Here is a 20,387-nt window from a genome sequence, read left to right as displayed (position 1 = left end):
GGATAGATGAATGGCTTCAGACTGGGATCATTCTAAACCTGGAGGACAAAGTTCTTTCCTCAGATGCTTGCAAGTCCCATTGAAATAAATGTCGGATGTACATGCATCTGAGCATAAAATTTGGCCCTGGGTGAGGACTGAATACTTCATATGCCTATTTACAGTGTGATTCTGAGTGTTTCACCTTTAGGTCACGTGATGCCTATGTACCACAAGTTGGCAGCGATCAGAAATTGCCAGTGTCAAGTGCCTGGTTTGGTGGCTTTTATTGAATTAATTGGTGGGTTCAATCAAATTCCATTGCAGCCACATTCAAGTGCAAAAAACTCCACCACAGTGTGGTGTTAATTAGCACCCTTGTGGCAATTGCAGCAGGGAGGTGAAGGATTAAATGGTCACGAAGACCAGTCTGTCTGTTTATCCACAATAGTGATCCCTTCAGAATACGGTTGTACTTGTTCTGGATGATTAGAGGACTTGAGTTTACGGTGCTGTCAATCTAGCACTCTTTTCTCTTGCTGTTTTAAAGAAAGAAAAAATTAAGTCTGCTGCCATGGAAAGCCAGTTTTTTGGCCCTCTTGAATAAGGGGAGAGATCTGCCTAGGAGAATTTAAATGAGGTATCCACCCTAGTTAACCATATGCAGAAGGGACTGACACAGTTGCAGTAAAGAAATGGGTTCCACTGCCCAGCCAATTCCTGGTGCAGAAATCTGGTAGGCCTCAAAAATCATGTTGTGCATAATAGAGCTTAATAGGATTGTTTTTGAGAACGACACGGGAGAAGGATCACGAAAGGAAGATTCTAATATACTTCAGTGAAGTAGAAGCCAGAATTCAGTATTCTGTTGGAGGCTTCCGTACTATATGTTTATGTATATACAAAATATACTATATGACTGTACAAAATTGCCAACTGTTGTAATTATGTTGCTTACAGCAAACCTTGAAATATACTGAAATTTGACAAACGTTTTCCAAATTTTAAATGACTTCTAGACTTCATATTAAAATAATTCAATTTTTCAGTCCTTTAATCTGAGGGGTTTGTTGAGAAAAGCTGTCATTAATTACTTAATGTTTGTAAAGTGCTTTGAATACGAAAGTTGCTAGTAAGTGCACATCATTATTTTCAAAGAGACAAGGCTTCCAGATTTGATATAGTGGGATTGTAAAATAAAATAAGGGGTCAGATAACTTGTTCAGTCATTACTAATTGTCTGATGAAGCACTCTTGTACACATGCCAGTAGCCCTTACTTATTAGAGTAATTCATTCAAGTAGAACTATTCCTTGAATGACAGAGTAAAGACAACTCGTGTGGGTACGGGTTTGAAAGATCAGGTGGTATATTGGGATTTTTAACCTTTTCATTAAAGTTCAAATAATAAATATGCCTTTGCTGTCACGTATTTTCCTCAAAATTATGCAATAGATCATTTTTAACAATCAGATAAAAACGATTAAAAATTGAAACAGGATACTTTACATTTAGTTGGACTATTAAAATGGATTTTCAGCAGTGAATAATCCATTCTTTCTAGATGCTCTTTTAGATACATTCCTTTGTTCCATCTCTGATGTGAAAATGTTACTCTCTATATGAAGATGATGGCAGGACAACCAATTTTAAAAAGGGGTCATTTTCTGCATATTTTTATCTGCGTTGGAACAGCTGGCTGTTGTCTACAGTGGCGTTGATTCATACTGTTTACATTTTATCTAGTGGATTTCAGTGAAATGAGAGCTGAGTACTGTGAACTCCAGACCTCTGAGTAGTATCAGAAGCTCTTATTGTGCCTATGTAATCTTTTAATAGACATGCTTGCCAGAACGATTTTTTCCTTAGAAGCTAGAATTAGATAGCACACTTGTCATTTAAATTGCCATTATCTTTGTGGTATTTGCTACTGCCAAGCATGATCTGTTGACCAGTATTGGATAATTTAGAAGCTGTTTAACAAAATAACATGCTTGTCTGTATAAAATATACAGTGCCATGTGTGCAAAAAAAAAAGAAAAAGGGGGGAGCGGGGGGTTGGAGGGGCAGAGAGACTACCCTTCGTGGTGGTGGTAGATTGATCCTGTGAGGAATTCCTGGATTTTGAGGGGTTTATGCATGACTTTACAAATGCTTTGTTGAGCCCATGATACGAATTCCCATAATTTTTGTAAACTGCCCCTCTGCCCCTCTTCTCTCTTCATCTCTCTTTCTCACACCTACACACATAACACATTCTCTCAGAAGTAGGGAGAAGGATTCTAAACACAGTTGTTCATACGTATCTGCCTTTTTATACAGTGCAGAATTACAAAATATTCTGATCCATTCTATCTCATTTTTACTGGATAATAAAAGAACCTTTTCATCAAGCTTTGCATTTGTTTAATAAGTATTATTGAAATTCTGCTCAACATGCATCACTGTGTCTTGTCTAGAACTTGAATCGTATTTCATGATTTGATAAAATAAAAGATTGTGAGAGAGACAGCTGTAAACATTCTGCTTGAAAAGATGTGCTCTTTCCGAAAGACCTTTCCATAAGAGCCAAATAACACAAAAAGTGACATTTCATTGTTGACAGATATATATATGTGCCTGGTTAGTTTTGTTTCATGTTCATAGTACCTTCAGTGACTGCACTCTTTCGCTGAGAATAATTTTGTATTTCCAGGAAGATTTACTGGTGATTTAAGTTTTATCAAGGTTCCTTGCTTCTAACAGCAAGTAGTACTCATAGTAGCCACTAATATTACTCTTTTTTGTTTTTTCTTTGCATGGGGAAAAATTCCAAGGTAACTATTTTTTAAAATCTTTGTATATTAAGCTTGTCACATTCTGCTAATATTGGCAACTGAAAAGGATTGTATGCTAGTGGGCACAAAACTGTATTATTAACTTCTCTTTGTGCTTTTATTAATTTAGATAATCTTTTTAAAGACAAACTATTTCTTTAATTGAATTAAGTAGCTTGACAACAGGATGGTAAATGAGGCAGAACATGATATTTTGTAAACTTCTGTAAAATGGTTTTTAGCATCGTGTGGATCACACTATGTCTACTTAGTAAAGCAGAGCATGCAAATTAGATTTTTGCCATGTGTTCTTCAGTTTGTAATTAAATAGGAATAAGTAGTGGGGAAAGTTTCTTTACAAACTTATTCTATGGACTCAATGATAGATATGGCACAAAGAAATGCATGCTACCATTAAAAATCCCCATTAACTTACTTTTAGCCTTACTTGAAACTGTAAACATGATCTTAGAAGAGAAGATTTATTTTATTATTTCAGATATAATGAATACACTCACCTGAACTTTGAGCAAGTAAAACGTGCAACAGGCATATGAAAACTGTTTATAAGTTGAGTGTTCAGTATGACAGAAACCTTGTTCTTTTTCTCATTAAGTATTTTTCTCCTTTCCATTGTAGGAAAGAAATCTGATTAACATATATAAACGCAAATGAGTCAGAGGTAGCATATGCTTCAGTTGGTAATAGGCTGTTACTTGTGTTAATGTTTAGATTGTGCTTGCAGTCACAGCCCCAGTACTGTATAGGTCCTTGACAGTAGCTTAGTGGTTTGAGCATTGGCCTGCTTAAATCCAGGGTTGTGAGCTCAATCCTTGAGGGGGCCATTTAGGGTTTTGGGCCAAAAATTGGGGATTGGTCCTGCTTTGAGCAGGGGTTGGACTAGATAACCTCCTGAGGTCCCTTCCAACCCTGATATTCTATGAATCAGCTAGCACTGTGCTTCCTTAGACAGCATGAGCAGTGTCATCCATGACAGGGTTAGCCTTGAAGCAATTAGCAAAAACAACAAGGAAAGTTGATTTTATTTTTGTTTTGTTTTGATTTGCAGTCTAACAAAATAGTTTGCGCATGGTACTGTAAAGCTGTTTCATCCAGGCAGCAGATTGAATGGAAATTGATTAATAAAGCAGGGTGTTCAAAACATTAATGGCAAGAAGTGCACCTGAGATATAAAGTTGCTAGTGACAATAGTAATTATTGACAGAGTAGCATACTTACTTGTAAAATGCTTTGAAATGATGCAAAACCCTGGTCTTTCAAATTTCCATCCTGTATCAGTTTATCAGGAGTTATCTCCTGAATGTGAATGTATTTCAGTCCTAAGTCACTGCACCTGTTGCCAAGAGGTATTTATTCCAATCATTCACCAAAAGCACAGAGCGTTATTGCTTGACATTTTATAGCACTGGAAAAAAAGCTGTCTTTTCAAAATCATTTATTCAGAGAGGAGAAAATGGAGCAAAATAGTTCATTTTACCTTAAGCACTGCTATTTGGCAGTGTTCACATTTGCACGGCACAAAGCTGCAATATTGATTTTTCACTCACAAGGCCTCCCACTAGTTCTTTCTTCAATTGTCAGGGTTGCAAGATGGATTGAATTACACTTTGCTTCTTGAAATGCTTATTGTTTCTTTGTTGCTAGAAAAAGATTATAAATGAAGCTTAGAATAAAGATCACATCAGCTTTGTCACAAGACTTTTAATTTTTTGTTTACTGCTTTCTTTATGACGATTGTGTTGTAAAAATTCCATAGAGGGACGTCCCTGTCTAACACATTGCTTTACTGCCTTCTCTCTCTGCAAAGTAGCATCCTACAATATAATCTGAGTGTCCTCTGTTACCCAGTGAGTGACCTGACGTTAGCTTGTCTATTATTTTGAAATGTGAGCTCCAATATAGAGCAATGCATGTAGGGAAGGGGGAGGTGAAATCTAGGTCAATGTACAATTGATGATACTTAAATCAATTGCCACTTCCCTTAGATATAAGATTTGCAGTTAGCTAACATCAGTACAGTATTTGCAGGATTCAGTATATTTCCTGTTGCAAATATAAATGAGGGTAACGATCTGTATTCATCATAGATAATGTAGCATGGTTTTCAGTACCATCCCTGTAACGATAGAAGTGTCTGACCTGATGCTGCAAAAACGGAGTGACTTACTGTGCTCAGTCAGCCACACTATGTCAGCTAACCTCCCTCAGAAGCACCCTCGACCCTTCTAACACTCCTCTGCAAACTGCCAGGAGGCCACAGGAAAAAGCCGGCAGCAGAGGCAGAATTAAGTAATTCCCTATTTTGTGCTGGATGACTTCGTTCTTCAGAATCACAGAATGCATCGGCAGCATTATTGCTAGTCCTGGTGTGGCTGGGGCCATGGTGGTTAGTTTGGAGGAGCTGTTATAGGCATCTGTGGGGATCCTATTCCTCTGCCCATTTTGCACCCTTATGGGACACAGAATGGGGTAATGGTCAGATTCTGTATCTTCTCTGCAGTAATTTGTTGCAGATATATACAGGCCATAGTCACAAGCTAAAGTGTATATACTTTGGATCAAAATATGTTGACTGTAATTGAATCACACTCGTGTATCAGAGGAGAACATGCATGACCTTCTGGCTTTATCTTGGCCCATTGTGACTAATTTAGCAAAGATCTAATATTAGTGTTTGATGCTATGCATCATACATTCTGTCAAACATAGGGGCATGAGTTTTGGATGATATGAAAGTTTAATTTGGAGTTTCTTTGTTTTAAAGTGTACCATTCTTTCTTCTGTTTTTAATAAATATTAAAATGTATGAGTGTAAACTGACTGTGCTTACAGATTGACATGATTAAAGGAAACAAGTCTTTTGGAGATCTTACAGCTCATCATCTCAATACAATGGGAGTTTTAATCCACAGATTACTAACACAATAGGAAGGGTGCCTCTCTAGTCCATATAAAATACTACTGCCAAGATCACTTTCTCGCCCGTCAATTTGACCATCTTTCTTTTTTTAAAGATTTAAAGAAATCTTTCCACTGGCTTCTCCTTCTCCACCTCATCATATTCAAGATTATTGTCCTTTCCTTTAAAGCTCCACATAATTCTGCCCATCTGTACTTATTTGGCCTTGTCCTTTTTGTCACCTCTTGTCTCTTCTGCTCCTCCAGTTACTCCAGTTTGCCCCCAGTCATCTCTGTGCTTTCTTCCATTTTGCACAGAACACTCTTCCACAAAGATCCACAAAGCCACTACTTTTTCTGCTTTTGATTCCCTTCTAAAGACATACTTCTGGTACCATGATTATAAGAAACCAGTATGTATGTGACTTGAGAATATTCTCTTTCATACCCCCATCCAAACGCCCCAAAATGGCACATGCTACACCACCTGCTCTTTGTCTGTTTGTCTTCATTTTAATTTTAGCTATGTATTATTGTTACAATGTATTTATTATAAACTCTATGGTGCAGAAACTGGGCATTCTTTGTGTTTGGTTGGAAAACACATAACACAGTGTGAGAGCTCCTGTAAATAAATAATAATTATGCCGATCATATTAATACAATATACCAGTGGTGGCCAAACCGCGTCTCTTTTATAGTGGAAGTGCGGCTCTCAGAGCCCCTTACGCTCTCTTTCTTCCTCCGCCTATTTGGTCACCCCGGTAATACGCCATATTTAAAGTAGACTATACCAAATGGTTCCCATGCTGTGTTGCATGTGTGTAATAAATGTATGAACCAAAAATCTTTCTGAACACATAATGACTGTGTGTGTGTAATAATGACTGTATGTGTATATTATTCTAAATGTTTTGCTTATGGAAGGGAGAGAAATGTTTTTTTTTAAATGTATAGAGTACCAAAGATGGGTAAATATTGAAATACCTAACCCTTTAGTGTATGCCAGAAATCTTTATGGAATCTTAACTATAACAGTGCTAGAGTGTGTTACTAGTTTTACAAGAATGCTGGGGAAAAAAAAATCTCTGGTGCTGTTGAAAAGTATCTACTGTTTTTAAAGAAGTTGTTATTTAGTCTTATCACATCATCTAACGTATCACACAATTTAATATGATGACGGGTTCAAATTTTGTGTCAGGGAGACAAAGCAATCTGGTCTATGTCAAATCTTGTATGTATAGCACAGTGGTTCTCAAACTTTTATACTGATGACCCCTTTCACATAGCATGACTCTGAGTGCAACCCCCCTTATAAATTAAAAACACTTTTTAATATATTTAACCATTATAAATGCTGGAGGCAAAGCGGGGTTTGGGGTGGAGGCTGACAGCTCATGACCCCCCATGTAATAAGTTGAGGGGTCCCGATCCCCAGTTCGAGAACCCCTGGTATAGCAGAATATAGCTACTTTATGCTAGCACTCTACATTGACTGCATAAAGAACTGATGTAAAGGACAAAAGGTTTCCCATTGAATTAGCTAGTCCTAGGTTTTGGTGCCCAGATAATTGCATGTTACTTCAAAACTCTCAATGGAATGATTTGCTTTAAGGAATTCTCTCAGACAGAAGATTTCAGATTTTTGGGTTTTTTTGGGTAAAAACAAGGATTTCCCCAAATTAATGAAGGATTTTTTGGGGAGGAAAGGGGGTGAATTTTCCTGATTGGATGCAGGAACTTTTCAGCAGACTTCTGCAGAAATTACTTACATACTTACTCATAAGTGCTCTTACTCAAGTAATGTGCTATTAGTTTATGCAAAATGGCATAGGTAGGTACGCTAAAATGTCATGGGGGCCACCTTTGGGACATGGAACATCCCTGGGAAAGGAAAAGCTGCATTTCAAAGAGAGAGGAGAGGTACAAAGGGTGAGAACCGAGATTGAGGCAATGCTTTTCCCTCACATTGTTTAGCTGTGACTCTCATCATCTCTGCCTGCTCCTCGCTCTTACAGACTGCTTGTCAGGCTGGGATCTGAGTAGCTAGATAGGGGGCAAAGTAGCTGCCTGGCAAGGTGCTAATCATAAGGCCCTCTTGCCATCCCAAAGACCATTATCACCAGGGAACCCACAGCCGAGGCCACACCTCCGTCCTATCACCAGATGCACACCCACTGCTCCAGTCAGGCACCCCCCTCACCACTCAGCCAGCTGCCCCAAGCACACAGCACCAGCGCCCCCCCTACCCCCCCCCACACACACCTTGGGTCGGAGCCAGAGGTCAGAAGCCAAATGCCCAAGCCCGGGGTGAGCCAGAGACATGGTTGAGAAGCAGAGCCGGGGGTCAGAGCCAAGGGTGTCCAGGATGGATAAAGGCAGGAGCAGGCATGGGCTGGAAGCAAGCAGGAGTAGGCACAAGAGCAGGCTGGGCCAGAGCAGACATGGGAGCAGGAAGCAGGATCAAGCACAGTTGCAGTGTGGGATGTGTTGTGCTGGCTGCTGCTGGGTCAAGTAGTAGTTTAGCTCCATCCGTTCACCAATCAGTACATGCAGTCAATCAGCCTCAGCTATGCCCCAGTGTTGATGGTAGACTGACCTCGCTGCAGCTGGCTCCCAGACGCTGGCACCCCCAACCAATCAGTTGCCTTTGCCACTGCCCACTACACACTCAGCTGCACCAAGCACTTCCCCTTACTGGAACTCCCACCGAATCAACTTCTTCATCTACTCCAGGGGTTCTCAAAATGGGGGTCGGGACCCCTCGGGGGGTCGTGAGGTTATTACATGGAGGATTGTGAGCTGCCAGCCTCCACCCTAAGGTCCTGCCTCTGAAAACTTGGCAGTTATGTGAATTGGTTGTGAGAAGAATTCTCCACTGTTGTTTAGCTCAGTTTTCTGCAAATGTGCAATAAAAAAGCAGCAGCACATTGATTTACACTGTAAAAACAGTAGCTTTTCAGTGTAAAGGGCTGAAAACTTAACTTTGTAACATTTTTTTAAATTAAAGCTCAGAATGTGTGGAATCCAGAAGAAACCACCAGATGATTCTGAAATTCTGAAAACATTTCTTCACTCTGTGATTTTCTCTTATGCCTGGCAATACCTTATTACTGTATTTATCTTGCACACTGCCCGTAAAAGGCAGACCCTGGACCAATTCAATATGAATTTAGATCTTTGGAAAACATTCAGATATTTTTAAAGATGTTTTGTAATTAGGCTAATATGATTACAATTCCAAAAGCTATGTTCTGTGAATGTGATAAAAAACATCTGTAATGGCTTGTGTTACTTTCCTCTCCTTGAGCATGGGACAGAAAGTGTAACATCCATGCATATGCCAGAAAGTGTTTTCCTTTTGTCAGTTTTTTCTCATTGTTCTAATTTGATTCCTTTTTTATTATTTTTTTTAAAGGTTTCAGCCGAGCAGCATTACCATTTGGTTTAGTTAGGAGGGAACTGTCTTGTGAGGGCTACTCCATTGACCTTCGGTGTCCAGGAAGTGATGTCATTATGATAGAGAGTGCTAATTATGGACGGACAGATGACAAGATTTGTGATGCCGACCCTTTCCAGATGGAAAACACAGAATGCTTCCTCCCAGATGCCTACAAAATTATGACACAAAGGTAAAAATGCATTTACTGTTTTCCAAAAGTGTACCGCACGATTAATTTACTCATTGTATATGTACTGATTTACATGTTCTCTTCTGGAAAAATTATTCAAATATCCTTATCATTTTTATCTAGTAATATTACAAAGAAATTGAAGCTAGCTACCAGCAAATCTTTCTGAGTTCCTTTTATAGTCTCTGTGATAAAAGTGAGAAATCAGGCAGGTGATTGCAAGGAGAATGAAACGTTTCACTTCTTTGAAGTGTCACTGTATCCTCGTCTTTCAGGAGGTCAAACTGTACTCAAAAAGTATTCAAATGGCTGCTGCATGTTTAAGCAGTTTCTAAATGCTATCAATACAATCAATAGCTGACCCTCTGCTCACCTACAAAACATATCAAACTAAAACAACTGTACAGTCAGGTCAGTTCTTTGGAAAGGGTGTAAGCATTGTCCTCTTAGAGGACAAAACTGCTTTCTGACTGTCTTGCTCAGCAGTTATTACTATCACTCCAGCGTTCAGCAAGTCCCCATATTAGTTTCAGGGTATGAGACGTAGCACCAATAAAAGGGACTCACTGTACAAAAGCTTCACAGAAATTGCATCCGCACTGAAGATTTACAGAAATTCTCCTGCCATGGCCTAATACTTATGTAGATCAGCCACTGCTTACAATTGTGGAAGTGCTAGTGTAGATTGTTCATGGGCATGTTTACCATCCTGTCATCATCAGAGACTGGATAGAGACCTTCTGGAAAAAACTCCCTTGTAAGTGCTCAAGGGATATCTTCATATGATTAGCTTTGTCCGTTTTTGTTATAAAATGCAAAAAATCATGTCTTTTCAAATAGTCTCATTTTAACAGATAGATGAGTGGGAATTGGTGAAGATTGATGGTTTTCCCCACTTCAAAAAACCCCCGCCCCTCATTATTCTCATGGGGGGCTAAAAAAAGGTGGAGAGAAACAGTAAACCTCTGAGATTTATGAAGTCAAATGAACAGTATTTCTTCTATGCTTTTTTCATTAATTATATTTTCTTATACTATAAAAAGGCACGTTTTTTGTAAGTAAAGCCTAAAAGCAATAATCGTGTCTCCAGTCTACTATGATACTCTTTATCCTCCCTTCTATACCAGTACACATTCACCAATTTATTTTGTATTTCAGTACCTAGCCTATTATGAAGTTTTTCCAGAGTTTTATTTCCATTCTTTTCAACCATTTTGATGTTACTAACTGTAACAACAGCCTTCATAGACATAGAATTAGGGTAGCAATCTCGATCTTAAATTTTAAATGCTAGAAGCGTATTAAGGAATTTGAGATTATGTTTCAACTGATGGCTTTTGTATTTGCGGTCAGTAGTGGAAGGACTCTAGCTAATCCTGGCCAAGTGAATGGAAAGGTTCCAGAACTTCTCTGAATCAGTTTGGATTGTGTTTTTGTGGTTCTAGTTCATTGTTGTTAAATAGATCAAGCCAGATTTCCACTGAGACTGCAGCAGCAGTGTCATCAGCCTGAGCGTCATCTGTCAAGTGCCTTCGAAACCACTTTCAGTTGCTTTGTAAGTGTAGTGCTTCTCTGTAGAGTTCCTTGTTGTGTAAAACACATGTTGTGTTTTGATCAAAGTCTTCTTTATGCTCAGCACATGTTTCAGGATTGTGGCAGTTGGATGCAAATATAAACAAGCAGTCTTCATAAGAGTTTCACCAGAGTGTCATTAGGAAACTAGGACGTTAGTTTTTCCATCAGTGCGCATGAAGCTTATGGTGGTTGCAGAAGTATTTTTGAATTTTCATGATCTGCAGAACTGGGCTAGGTGTTACTTTATATCTCAACTGGAAAAAATCGTGTGCTTCATATGTCAGAGGTTTAGATTATTTGCATCTGAGAAGTTTTAATCTTTTTCAGTTTTTTAAAATTCTCTTTTTGTTATCTAAGCAAATGGCCAAGACCATGTGTCACACTTTTCTCTAGTTTCTTGGCAGAAATTTCTAGACTTTTTGAGTTTAATGTTTTATGGTTTTCTTTTTCAGACAGAGACTCAATGACATTTAGTAGGAATTCACTTTCCTTCTGTCTTCCAGTATTTTCTTAACATTGCTCAATTTGTTCTATATAAAAAGAAGGTTGCAACTTTCTTATCAAGTATTTGAGGTCTTTATCTTTCATTTGTTTATCATACCATAACCAGTGATTGATCTTAGTTATTTTGGGGGGTGAATTGATGCTGGTCCTGAATAAAATGTATTTTGAAGAGGTGTTGTATGTCCTGAAACAGGCACTTGTTTTTATTGCAGCTGTATTTCAATAACAACAATGGTATAGAGGATCATCAGATTCATTAGTGTACTGCTCTCTCAGTAGAAAAAAGCTTAATTCATTTGTACATTTGCTCACGAAGAAAGCATTATTTGGTGCTTTTTGAGATGAGTACTAATCCTTTCCATCTCACTACTTAAGAGCTCCTGACAATGTTTTCTTTTTACTTCAGAAGAATGATCTGTTTCCATTATTACTTCAGTCCACTCAGTTACTTACTGCTGCCTTCAATTTTTTGGCAAGTCATATAAATTCATAGAGTGATGTTTGGTAATTACTAAATGCTACCCATGTGTTTGCAGTATTGCTCAGCAGCTTTAGCATTCACTACAAACCTAAGAAACACCCTAATGAAAACTTAAGATTGAAAAATAAGATGAGCTAACCAATTTAGTAGAGAACTGTGATATCAGAAGCCATGCCCACTTTCTAGAAGCTTGTAGATTCTGGCAAACCAAATCTCTCTTAAAATTTACAGATCCACCATCTCCTTCAGCATCCAGTATTAGTTGATACTACCCACTGGACATGGTCATCTCTTTCCACTTACTTGTTTCTTTTCTTCTCTATGTTTCTTGGTAGTTCTTAACTTTCTTATTTTTTTCCTAATAGGCCTATCTTATAACATTGATGTTCCTCATCACTTTGCTTTTAACTTAAAGTATTTTTTATTCACTGATTGAAATTAGATCCCAGTGACTATGGTATAAAATCTTCCACATATATGTTATGGTAGAACCTCAGAGTTACGAATATCTTGGGAACGGAGGTTGTTGGTGATTCTGAAATGTTTGTAACCCTGAACAAAATGTTATGGTTATTCATTCAAAAGTTTACAACTGAACATTGGCTTCATACAGCTTTGAAATTTTACTATGCAAAAGAAAAATGCTACTTTTGGCCATCTTAATTTAGATGAAACAAGCACAGAAACAGTTTTCTTATCTTGTCAATTTTTAAAAAACTTTCTCTTTATTTTTTTAGTAGTTTACATTTAACGCAATATTTGCTCTGTGTGTGTGTGTGTGTGGTCTCTGCTGCTGCCTGAGTGCGTACTTATGGTTCCAAATGAGGTTTGTGGTTGAGCAGTCAGTTTCAGTATGTTCATGTAAATAGAAGTTCAAAAAATTAGCTTAAAAAAGGGAGGCAAAACCTGGCAGCACTTCCCTTCCCCCCATGCTCTCAGCCCTACACACACACACAAAACCTGATGGGGTGCCCAGGGTGGGGTGTGGAGGTGTGGTAGGAACTGTATTTCCCACAACTCTAGGTTTGGTCAATTTCATATAGTTATGTGTTAGCTGTTTGTTCCTTTTTTTTTTTTTTTTTTTTTGGTAATGTAACATTGTTTCTAAAATATGTGTTAGTGAATGAGCAGTATAATCGCCTAGCAATAGTTTCAAGCCATGTGGGATTTTTATGTGTAAAAACAATCTGGATGAGTTGATACTTATTAACTATACAGTCCCTCCCCTAGGGAGAAATTTACTATTTTTCCCATATTTTTTTCTTTACTTTAAAAAAAAATGAAATAAAAAGGTTAGACACATAAGGAGCCTGAGGACAAGAACTTCCTTGCTTGTGAGGAGTCCTGTGTGCAGCTGTAGCCAGTAACTCTTGTGAGACTTTGAAGTTGACATTACTAGCTAATATTGTTCTTTGTAGACAAATTGGTGGCTTGAAAATTAACTTTTAAAAAAAAATCCACTTAGAAGCCAGTTTTAGAAGAATGAAGATGGTTTGTCTGAGTTATTTTCAAACTGCCTGTTCACCTATGAAGACTTTCTGCCTGCAGTGTCAACTTCAAAGTCTAGCTTTACAGACACTGAGAAACGGAAGATGATCACTACCAATTTCTGTTGAGGCAGGCACTGAAGATTTTATGGCTTCTCCTGCATGCTTTTTCAGTTTTTATAACTTTAAATAATAACATTTAAAATATTTGTGTATATATATGTATATATGTTTTAAAATGAGACATTCTATAATAAGCCAAATAACATTCAAATGTGTGTGGTTGCTAGGAGAGCCACATTTTTCTGGATGCTGGGGGCACTTTGTTTCCAAGTATGGATAGAATACAACAAAATAAGCCTTTTATGTTTGGTAATTCTTTCTGGATAATATTAGACAGTCGATGTGAATTTTCCCACATATATTTTAAAACAGAATTCCTAGAAGATGATACATACAAGCACTAAGCAAAACCCTGATGAATATTAATAACAGAGATTTGTGTGGTGCCAATATAATACAAGTGGTTCACTTTCTGTTGGCATGCATATTCCAAGAACCACATGGCTTTCTTCAAAATTTTGGATCGTCAAGGAGGTAAAATTTCTGCATTGGTGAGTGGTTAGAAGAAAGCTGCCAGTCAGGACCTCTGGGTTCCAGGCCGATCTCTACAACTGACTTGATCTAAGTCATTTAACCATTTTGTGACCTGGTAGAACTAATATGAAATGAAACTAATGGGCTTAAAAGAAAATTTGTCATATGACTCTGGATCACACAGAACTGATAGTTCATTTAAAAAGGCAAAAAAACAACATTTGGGTGCCTAAAAAGCGTTAATGGACAGCAAAAGTAACAGTAGCTTTCTAAATCAAATGCAGTGTCCTTAACAATAAAGGTTATAACATCTTTATTCTACAAACAGCTGCATGGATCTTTGAAGATGAGATCTGTAGGGCTCAACGGGTAGTGATCAATGGTTCCATGTCTAGTTGGCAGCCGGTATCAAGTGGAGAGCCCCAAGGGTCGTCCTGAGGCCGGTTTTGTTCAATATCTTCATTAATGATCTGGAGGATGGCGTGGATCGCACCCTCAGCAAGTTTGCTGATGACACTAAACTGGGAGGAAAGGTAGATACGCTGAAGGTAGGGTTAGGATACAGAGGGACCAAGACAAATTAGAGGATTGGGCCAAAAGAAATCTGATGAGGTTCAACGAGGACAAGTGCAGAGTCCTGCCCTTAGGATGGAAGAATCCCATGCACCGCTACAGACTAGGGACCGAATGGCTAGGCAGCAGTTCTGCAGAAAAGGACCTAGGGGTTACAGTGGACGAGAAGCTGGATATGAGTCAACAGTGTGCCCTTGTTGCCAAGAAGGCCAGTGGCATTTTGGATTGTGTAAGTAGGGGCATTGCCAACAGATCAAGGGACGTGATCGTTCCCCTCTATTTTACATTGTTGAGGCCTCCTCTGGAGTACTGTGTCCAGTTTTGGGCCCCACACTACAAGAAGGATGTGGAAAAATTGGAAAACGTCCAGCGGAGGGCAACAAAAATGATTAAGGGACTGGAACACATGACTTATGAGGAGAGGCTGAGGGAACTGGGATTGTTTAGTCTGTGGAAGAGAAGAATCAGGGGGGATTTGATAGCTGCTTTCAGCTACCTGAAAGGGGGTTCCAAAGAGGATGGATCTAGACTGCTCTGAGTGGTAGCAGATGACAGAACAAGGAGTAATGGTCTCAAGTTGCGGGGGGGGGGGGGGGGAGGTCTAGGTTGGATATTAGGAAAAACTTTTTCACTAGGAGGGTGGTGAAGCACTGGAATGCGTTACCTAGGGAGGTGGTGGAATCTCCTTCCTTAGAAGTTTTTAAGGTCAGGCTTGACAAAGCCCTGGCTGGGATGATTTAGTTGGGGATTGGTCCTGCTTCGAGCAGGGGGTTGGACTATATGACCTCCTGAGGTCCCTACCAACCCTGATATTCTATGATCTGGTCTGTATTGTGCCATGAAGAACATAGTTTCAAATAGGCCTTTGAAAGAAGGAAAAATAGCAAATGATCAGAAAACTGTACAAACGTTGCAACTTGGGAATGCACCAAATGAAAGGGTATTTATCTCACAACCATAATAGCCTGTCCATTTTTTAAAAAGTGGTAATAGAAAATTTATCCAGATTATTTTTGAACTGCAACAAAAAAGTGAGAGTTTCCTTTGTTAATAATATTGGACGCCCTGGGCCAGACTCTCATTTACACTAACACCCCCCATACACAACTCTGGCAATGTAAATGGGCCTTAAAGTAAATTCCATTTAATCTCACCTATCGTTCCTTTATATTGCCAGAGTGGTGTAAATGGACTGTGCCATTAATAAGAATCTGTGCCAATTTGGTTTATCTTTATAATGATTCAGAAAAGTATGCAATCCCCCTCCCCAAAAAACATCAGGCAGAGAAAGTTGTGTCATCCTTAGCTAAATGTGCTCTCTGGGTGACCTTTTTCACTCTTAAAAACACATGCGAACACATACACATATACAACAATTAGCCCACATTGGAATACCTTTGTAAATGAAAGAAGTTTAGATAAAATTATTTTTCTCAAAATAACATTTCAGTGAGTCTACTAATAAATGTGTGCAAGTAAATTGTATGTGACTCACTTGCAAATGTGTGTTGGGAAACTAACATAAAATAAACTAAGGGCTTGCCTACACAGCCCCGCAGTTCACACAGCAAAGGTGTGAGTTGAAGTGCGCACTAGCATGCTGCAAAGTAACTCACTCCTCGTGGATGCTGTTGGCCCAAAGTAAGAGGTATCTAGTAAAGTTCATGTTATTGAAGTCTTCTTTCAAAGAGGACTATGTTAATGTGAACTGGGTACTTTTTAGTTCACTCCAATAGCAAGCCCACAGAAGAGTTACTATGCAGTACGTTCGTGCGTGCTGCGATTCACACCCCCATAGTCTGAACTGAGAGGCCGTGTAGACGTAGCCGGAGAGTGTTCTTTAAAAAAGAGTGGATTCTAGCATTTAACTAAATAATTGTCACAAGAGAGAGCTAGTTTCCTTACTCTGAAAAAAACATTGATTGTATCCTCAGCAAAGTTCCACAGAAGGTGGGGAAATTGTGGAAATACCACTTAAAAGATGTAGTTTTTATAAGAGGAAATGGGAATGAGCCCCAGAGCCATCTCTTTCCCTCTCACACAACTTTTGGAAGCCCTGCCTACAAGTAAGTGGCTGTACTGTTGTGGTGAAGAGGGTTTGGATGGAGCAAGAGAAAGCCAGATGAAAAGCCACTGATGCTGAGGAGCCAGGGAGTAGTGCAGATTCTGTGCCTCCATGCAGATGCCCTGGTCCTCCATGGATATCCTGATATCTATGGGGAAATCTTTAAATAAGGACAAATTGTAGGAAACTTTGGGTTGAAACTTCCTGAGCTTTGTGTCCGTTACACTGTTTTTCTCCTCATGAGTGCTAGATAGCTGTGATTGTATTTTGTTTATTTAACAGCACTGAAATTTGTTTTAGAAAAATGCACAAAGAATCCTATGGGTTTTTTTTCCAGGTGACAGATAAGAAGAGTAGATGTACATAAGGTACAAGTCAAATTAGGGACCTTCCCCTCTTTCAAAAACCCTTCTTTATAAAATGTTACTACAGAGAAGTAGGAGAAAATGGGACACAAAGGCTGTACTAAAGGAAGAAATTCTTTAATACAATTATTGTTTTACTACCTTCATGCATATTACCCATCCTCTGCAATATAGCACACAAACATGATGGAAAATGGCAACTCATTTGCAGGGGAAAGAGAGAGCGGGAAAGAGAGATGTTCAATCTTTTCCTAACAATGCAATGATTTTTTACATTCCACATATCAATGTGTGTGATATATCATTGAAAGAAAAAAATTAAATACCCTTCCACTCAGAAGACACATCCTGCAAGTGCTGCATATGTTCCTTGCTTGTCAGGTCTACAAAAGAAACAGTGGCATATCAGATTATCTCCTTTCAAGTGAAAACAAGCCAGGTTCTTTCTAATTGAAAAGAAGTAAATCTTTCCCTGGACTCCAGTCTTGGATGGAGGGAGTGTCAGTTGCCAATTCCTGTTGATTAATCTCATCGGAATGAAACACTGCAACTTCTTAAGCCCTGTCTGCACCAGTGGAACACAAAACTGGTTTCAGAATCGGGTTCGCATATTGCATGTTCTGCCAGAGTAAACCATTTTAGAGCATCTCAACCTAACTCCCTCTGACGGGTCTCAGGCTTGATTCTGTGACCAGGTGTAGCCTGGCTTCAAAACTACATTCCTTAATGTAGTTTAAAACTATTATAATGGGCAACACTTCATAGTCAACTCCTCATCTCTAGAAGGTGTTGCGTTGTTGAGGATGAAGCATCTCTCTTTTGAGGGTCTGTCAGGCATAGACAAGGGCTCCTCAGACCCTTGCTGCTGTTTGTGCTTTTATATGAATACAGTAGCTGTTCCTTTTGTGGATGAGGGCTGCCTTTGTTAAAGATATTCAGTAGTGCAACGTGTCTCATAGTATGATGTAACCTGCGTTTTTCTGTTCCCTGGGTAGTTTGGATATTTGCTCTCATTTTTATATCCAAAAAGTAGTAATTTTGATCACTGTATATCAGATATCAATTTGGATGACTACTGCCCTGATTGCACGTGCATCAAAGCTGCCATTGTGAATGACCGAATATAGAATATACGGTCTGTATTTTGCTTTGGCATGTCATTGGTGTTCAGTACCAGATTGCCGATAACTTCTTCACAACTTCTTTACCATACGTTTATCAAAGCCATCCAGTCCCTTTTAGACTGCTATTTAAAAACTGCTCACATAAAAGCAGATGTACAGTCATAAGCCCTGATGCTGCAAACAGTCACCCACATGAGTATATTTATTCAAGTGGATGTTAAAGGGCTCCTCATACTTAAATTGGGTTTCTGACCATAGCCAATGCTGTGTGGCTCTGTGGATTTTGCTTTTCTTCTGTGTATGAGGCTCAATAGTGAATTATGACTCAGGTAAAAGGAAAAAAACAGAAGCCATACAGTGACCCAAGTGCACAATCTCTTTTTTATGAATGAAGCTATTCATCATAGAGTGGTATAGCACTGAATATTTATGAGTCACACCAAAATCTTTAGTCCACTGAATATGCTGCGTTATTAGAGGAAAAAGCAGTCATGCCCATGGGATGATAAAAAACCTTACTTGACAGTGTTCATTTTTGCTACCATTAATTTTAAATTAAAAACTGGTAAGCTTGGTTTATTCATTTACAAAAGAACCATATTTGTATAGCTATAATGGTTCAGATCATTCTCTCACAGTGTCTTTTAACAGTCTGGATACAAAAAGCCTCAGTTTATTAAGTCTGAAAAACAGTTGGGTGAAGTGAGACAACTATCAGTGTAAATTTATTCACTTTTTTGTGATGTGTTCTGTAGTTGTTTTCTGCAGTGTGTGATTTGAAGATTGATCTCTGGCATTGTAATTGTCTTAAGAAATGGACAGTCTGCAAAAGTAACAACTTTTCCTAAACTTATGAAAATAGGCTACCTATTTGGAAAACTTCAGTAAGAATGAATTTGACTTAAAATTAAATTGGGATACATTATTAAACTGCTTATAGATATTTTATTTTGTAATTTGGGATCTTTTATTTCAGCTGTCTTTATTTCCTGTCACTAACAAAAATTGTGATCAATTTTTTTCCTTGTATCACTGTATGTTTTTATTTGGTAGATTGGTGTATATGTGTTTTGGGGCATATTTTTTTATCACTCTGTGCAGTATATTCATTTGCAGTATTGTATGCACACATTATATGAGAAGTATGTTTCAGATTCTATCACTTTTTTACAGATTTAGGGCCCCGTCCAGCATTCCTTTAGTGAGTTCACTAATGTATGTAAAATCTCTTATGCAGATTGTATCACGTACTATACATATTGTTATGATTAAGTTATTTAGCCACATTATTTGGTGGATTAATGACAGTGAGAACTTGGCTGAGACAACATTTATTTTACCCCCAGTGCATTGAATTTTTAGCTTTCCATTCATTATTTTAGATAATTTGTATACTTTCTGTTCACTTGGTGACTTTCTGGTCCAGCCCTGAGATGTTCTCATTGATAATTTATATTCTGATATATTTAATATATAAAAAGAACATGTTTATAAATAGCTAAGGCAATTTTTGGGTCATAAAATATCACTATAAGAGAATAAGACCGTTTATTTTTATATTTCCATGAACAGTTTGGTTAGATTCACTACAGTACTAGTCAAAACAGCTAAATTATCTGATAAATTGATTTAGGATTTTTATACATGTGTTCACATAGACATTTATCTCAACATTTTCTGAGGCGACCTTTATTAAGCTATGATGACTGCTGAATAGGAAATGTAACCAAGGTTTTTTTTATTCAAATATAATTTAAATATTCATCAAAGAGGAGTTATGCTTGAAACTGCCAGAGACTATTAACATCAAAAAATATAATTAACTGCACTGGGTATCATGAAGCAGAGTTAGCCAAATAGCCGAGAGGTCTAATTGCTCTCGAGCTTGAGAAGCAATGGTTTTATTTTATACCGTTGCTGTGGAATTAATAGTAATGTGGTTTCCTATGTGAAGCAATTAAAAGTGGCCTGTTAAGATTCATTGCGCTATAGGAAATCTGTTGAATATCACTTAGTAAACAGGATTGACATGTTTAAAAAAAAAAAAAGTACATGAAGATGAGTATTGATAGGGCGAGTGCAGATCTTAAATTAACAGAGATTAGTGTGAACTGAACAATATGTTTAAGTAGAATTATGAGAACTTTTTAGTGTTATGAAATTAGTGCTGGCGGTGACATCATCTAAAAAGCTTTCAGTGTTAATAATGTTGTTATTTACTGCTATAGAATTTAGAAGAATTATTACAGTAAGAGAATTTAGCTGGGAGG

The 20,387-nt window shown here is 38.1% G+C and overlaps 1 protein-coding gene across 24 annotated transcripts in view; it reads left to right on the top strand.

Annotated features, from left to right (window-relative positions):
* The window catches only part of ADGRL2 (adhesion G protein-coupled receptor L2), a 473,176-nt gene that overhangs the window by 370,173 nt on the left and 82,616 nt on the right, over positions 1 to 20,387 (top strand). For all 24 annotated transcript variants that reach the window (XM_074961458.1, XM_074961457.1, XM_074961436.1 and 21 more), the window contains one exon: positions 9,133 to 9,346. In XM_074961458.1, the coding sequence (XP_074817559.1) occupies positions 9,133 to 9,346 (214 nt within the window). The remainder of the gene's footprint in view (positions 1 to 9,132; positions 9,347 to 20,387) is intronic.

This window comes from Natator depressus, chromosome 8 (assembly GCF_965152275.1).
Source record: "Natator depressus isolate rNatDep1 chromosome 8, rNatDep2.hap1, whole genome shotgun sequence".
Classification (NCBI taxonomy): domain Eukaryota; kingdom Metazoa; phylum Chordata; order Testudines; family Cheloniidae; genus Natator; species Natator depressus.
The sequence above is the reverse complement of the archived record's forward strand: the minus strand, read 5'-3'. Positions and strand labels throughout refer to the sequence as shown.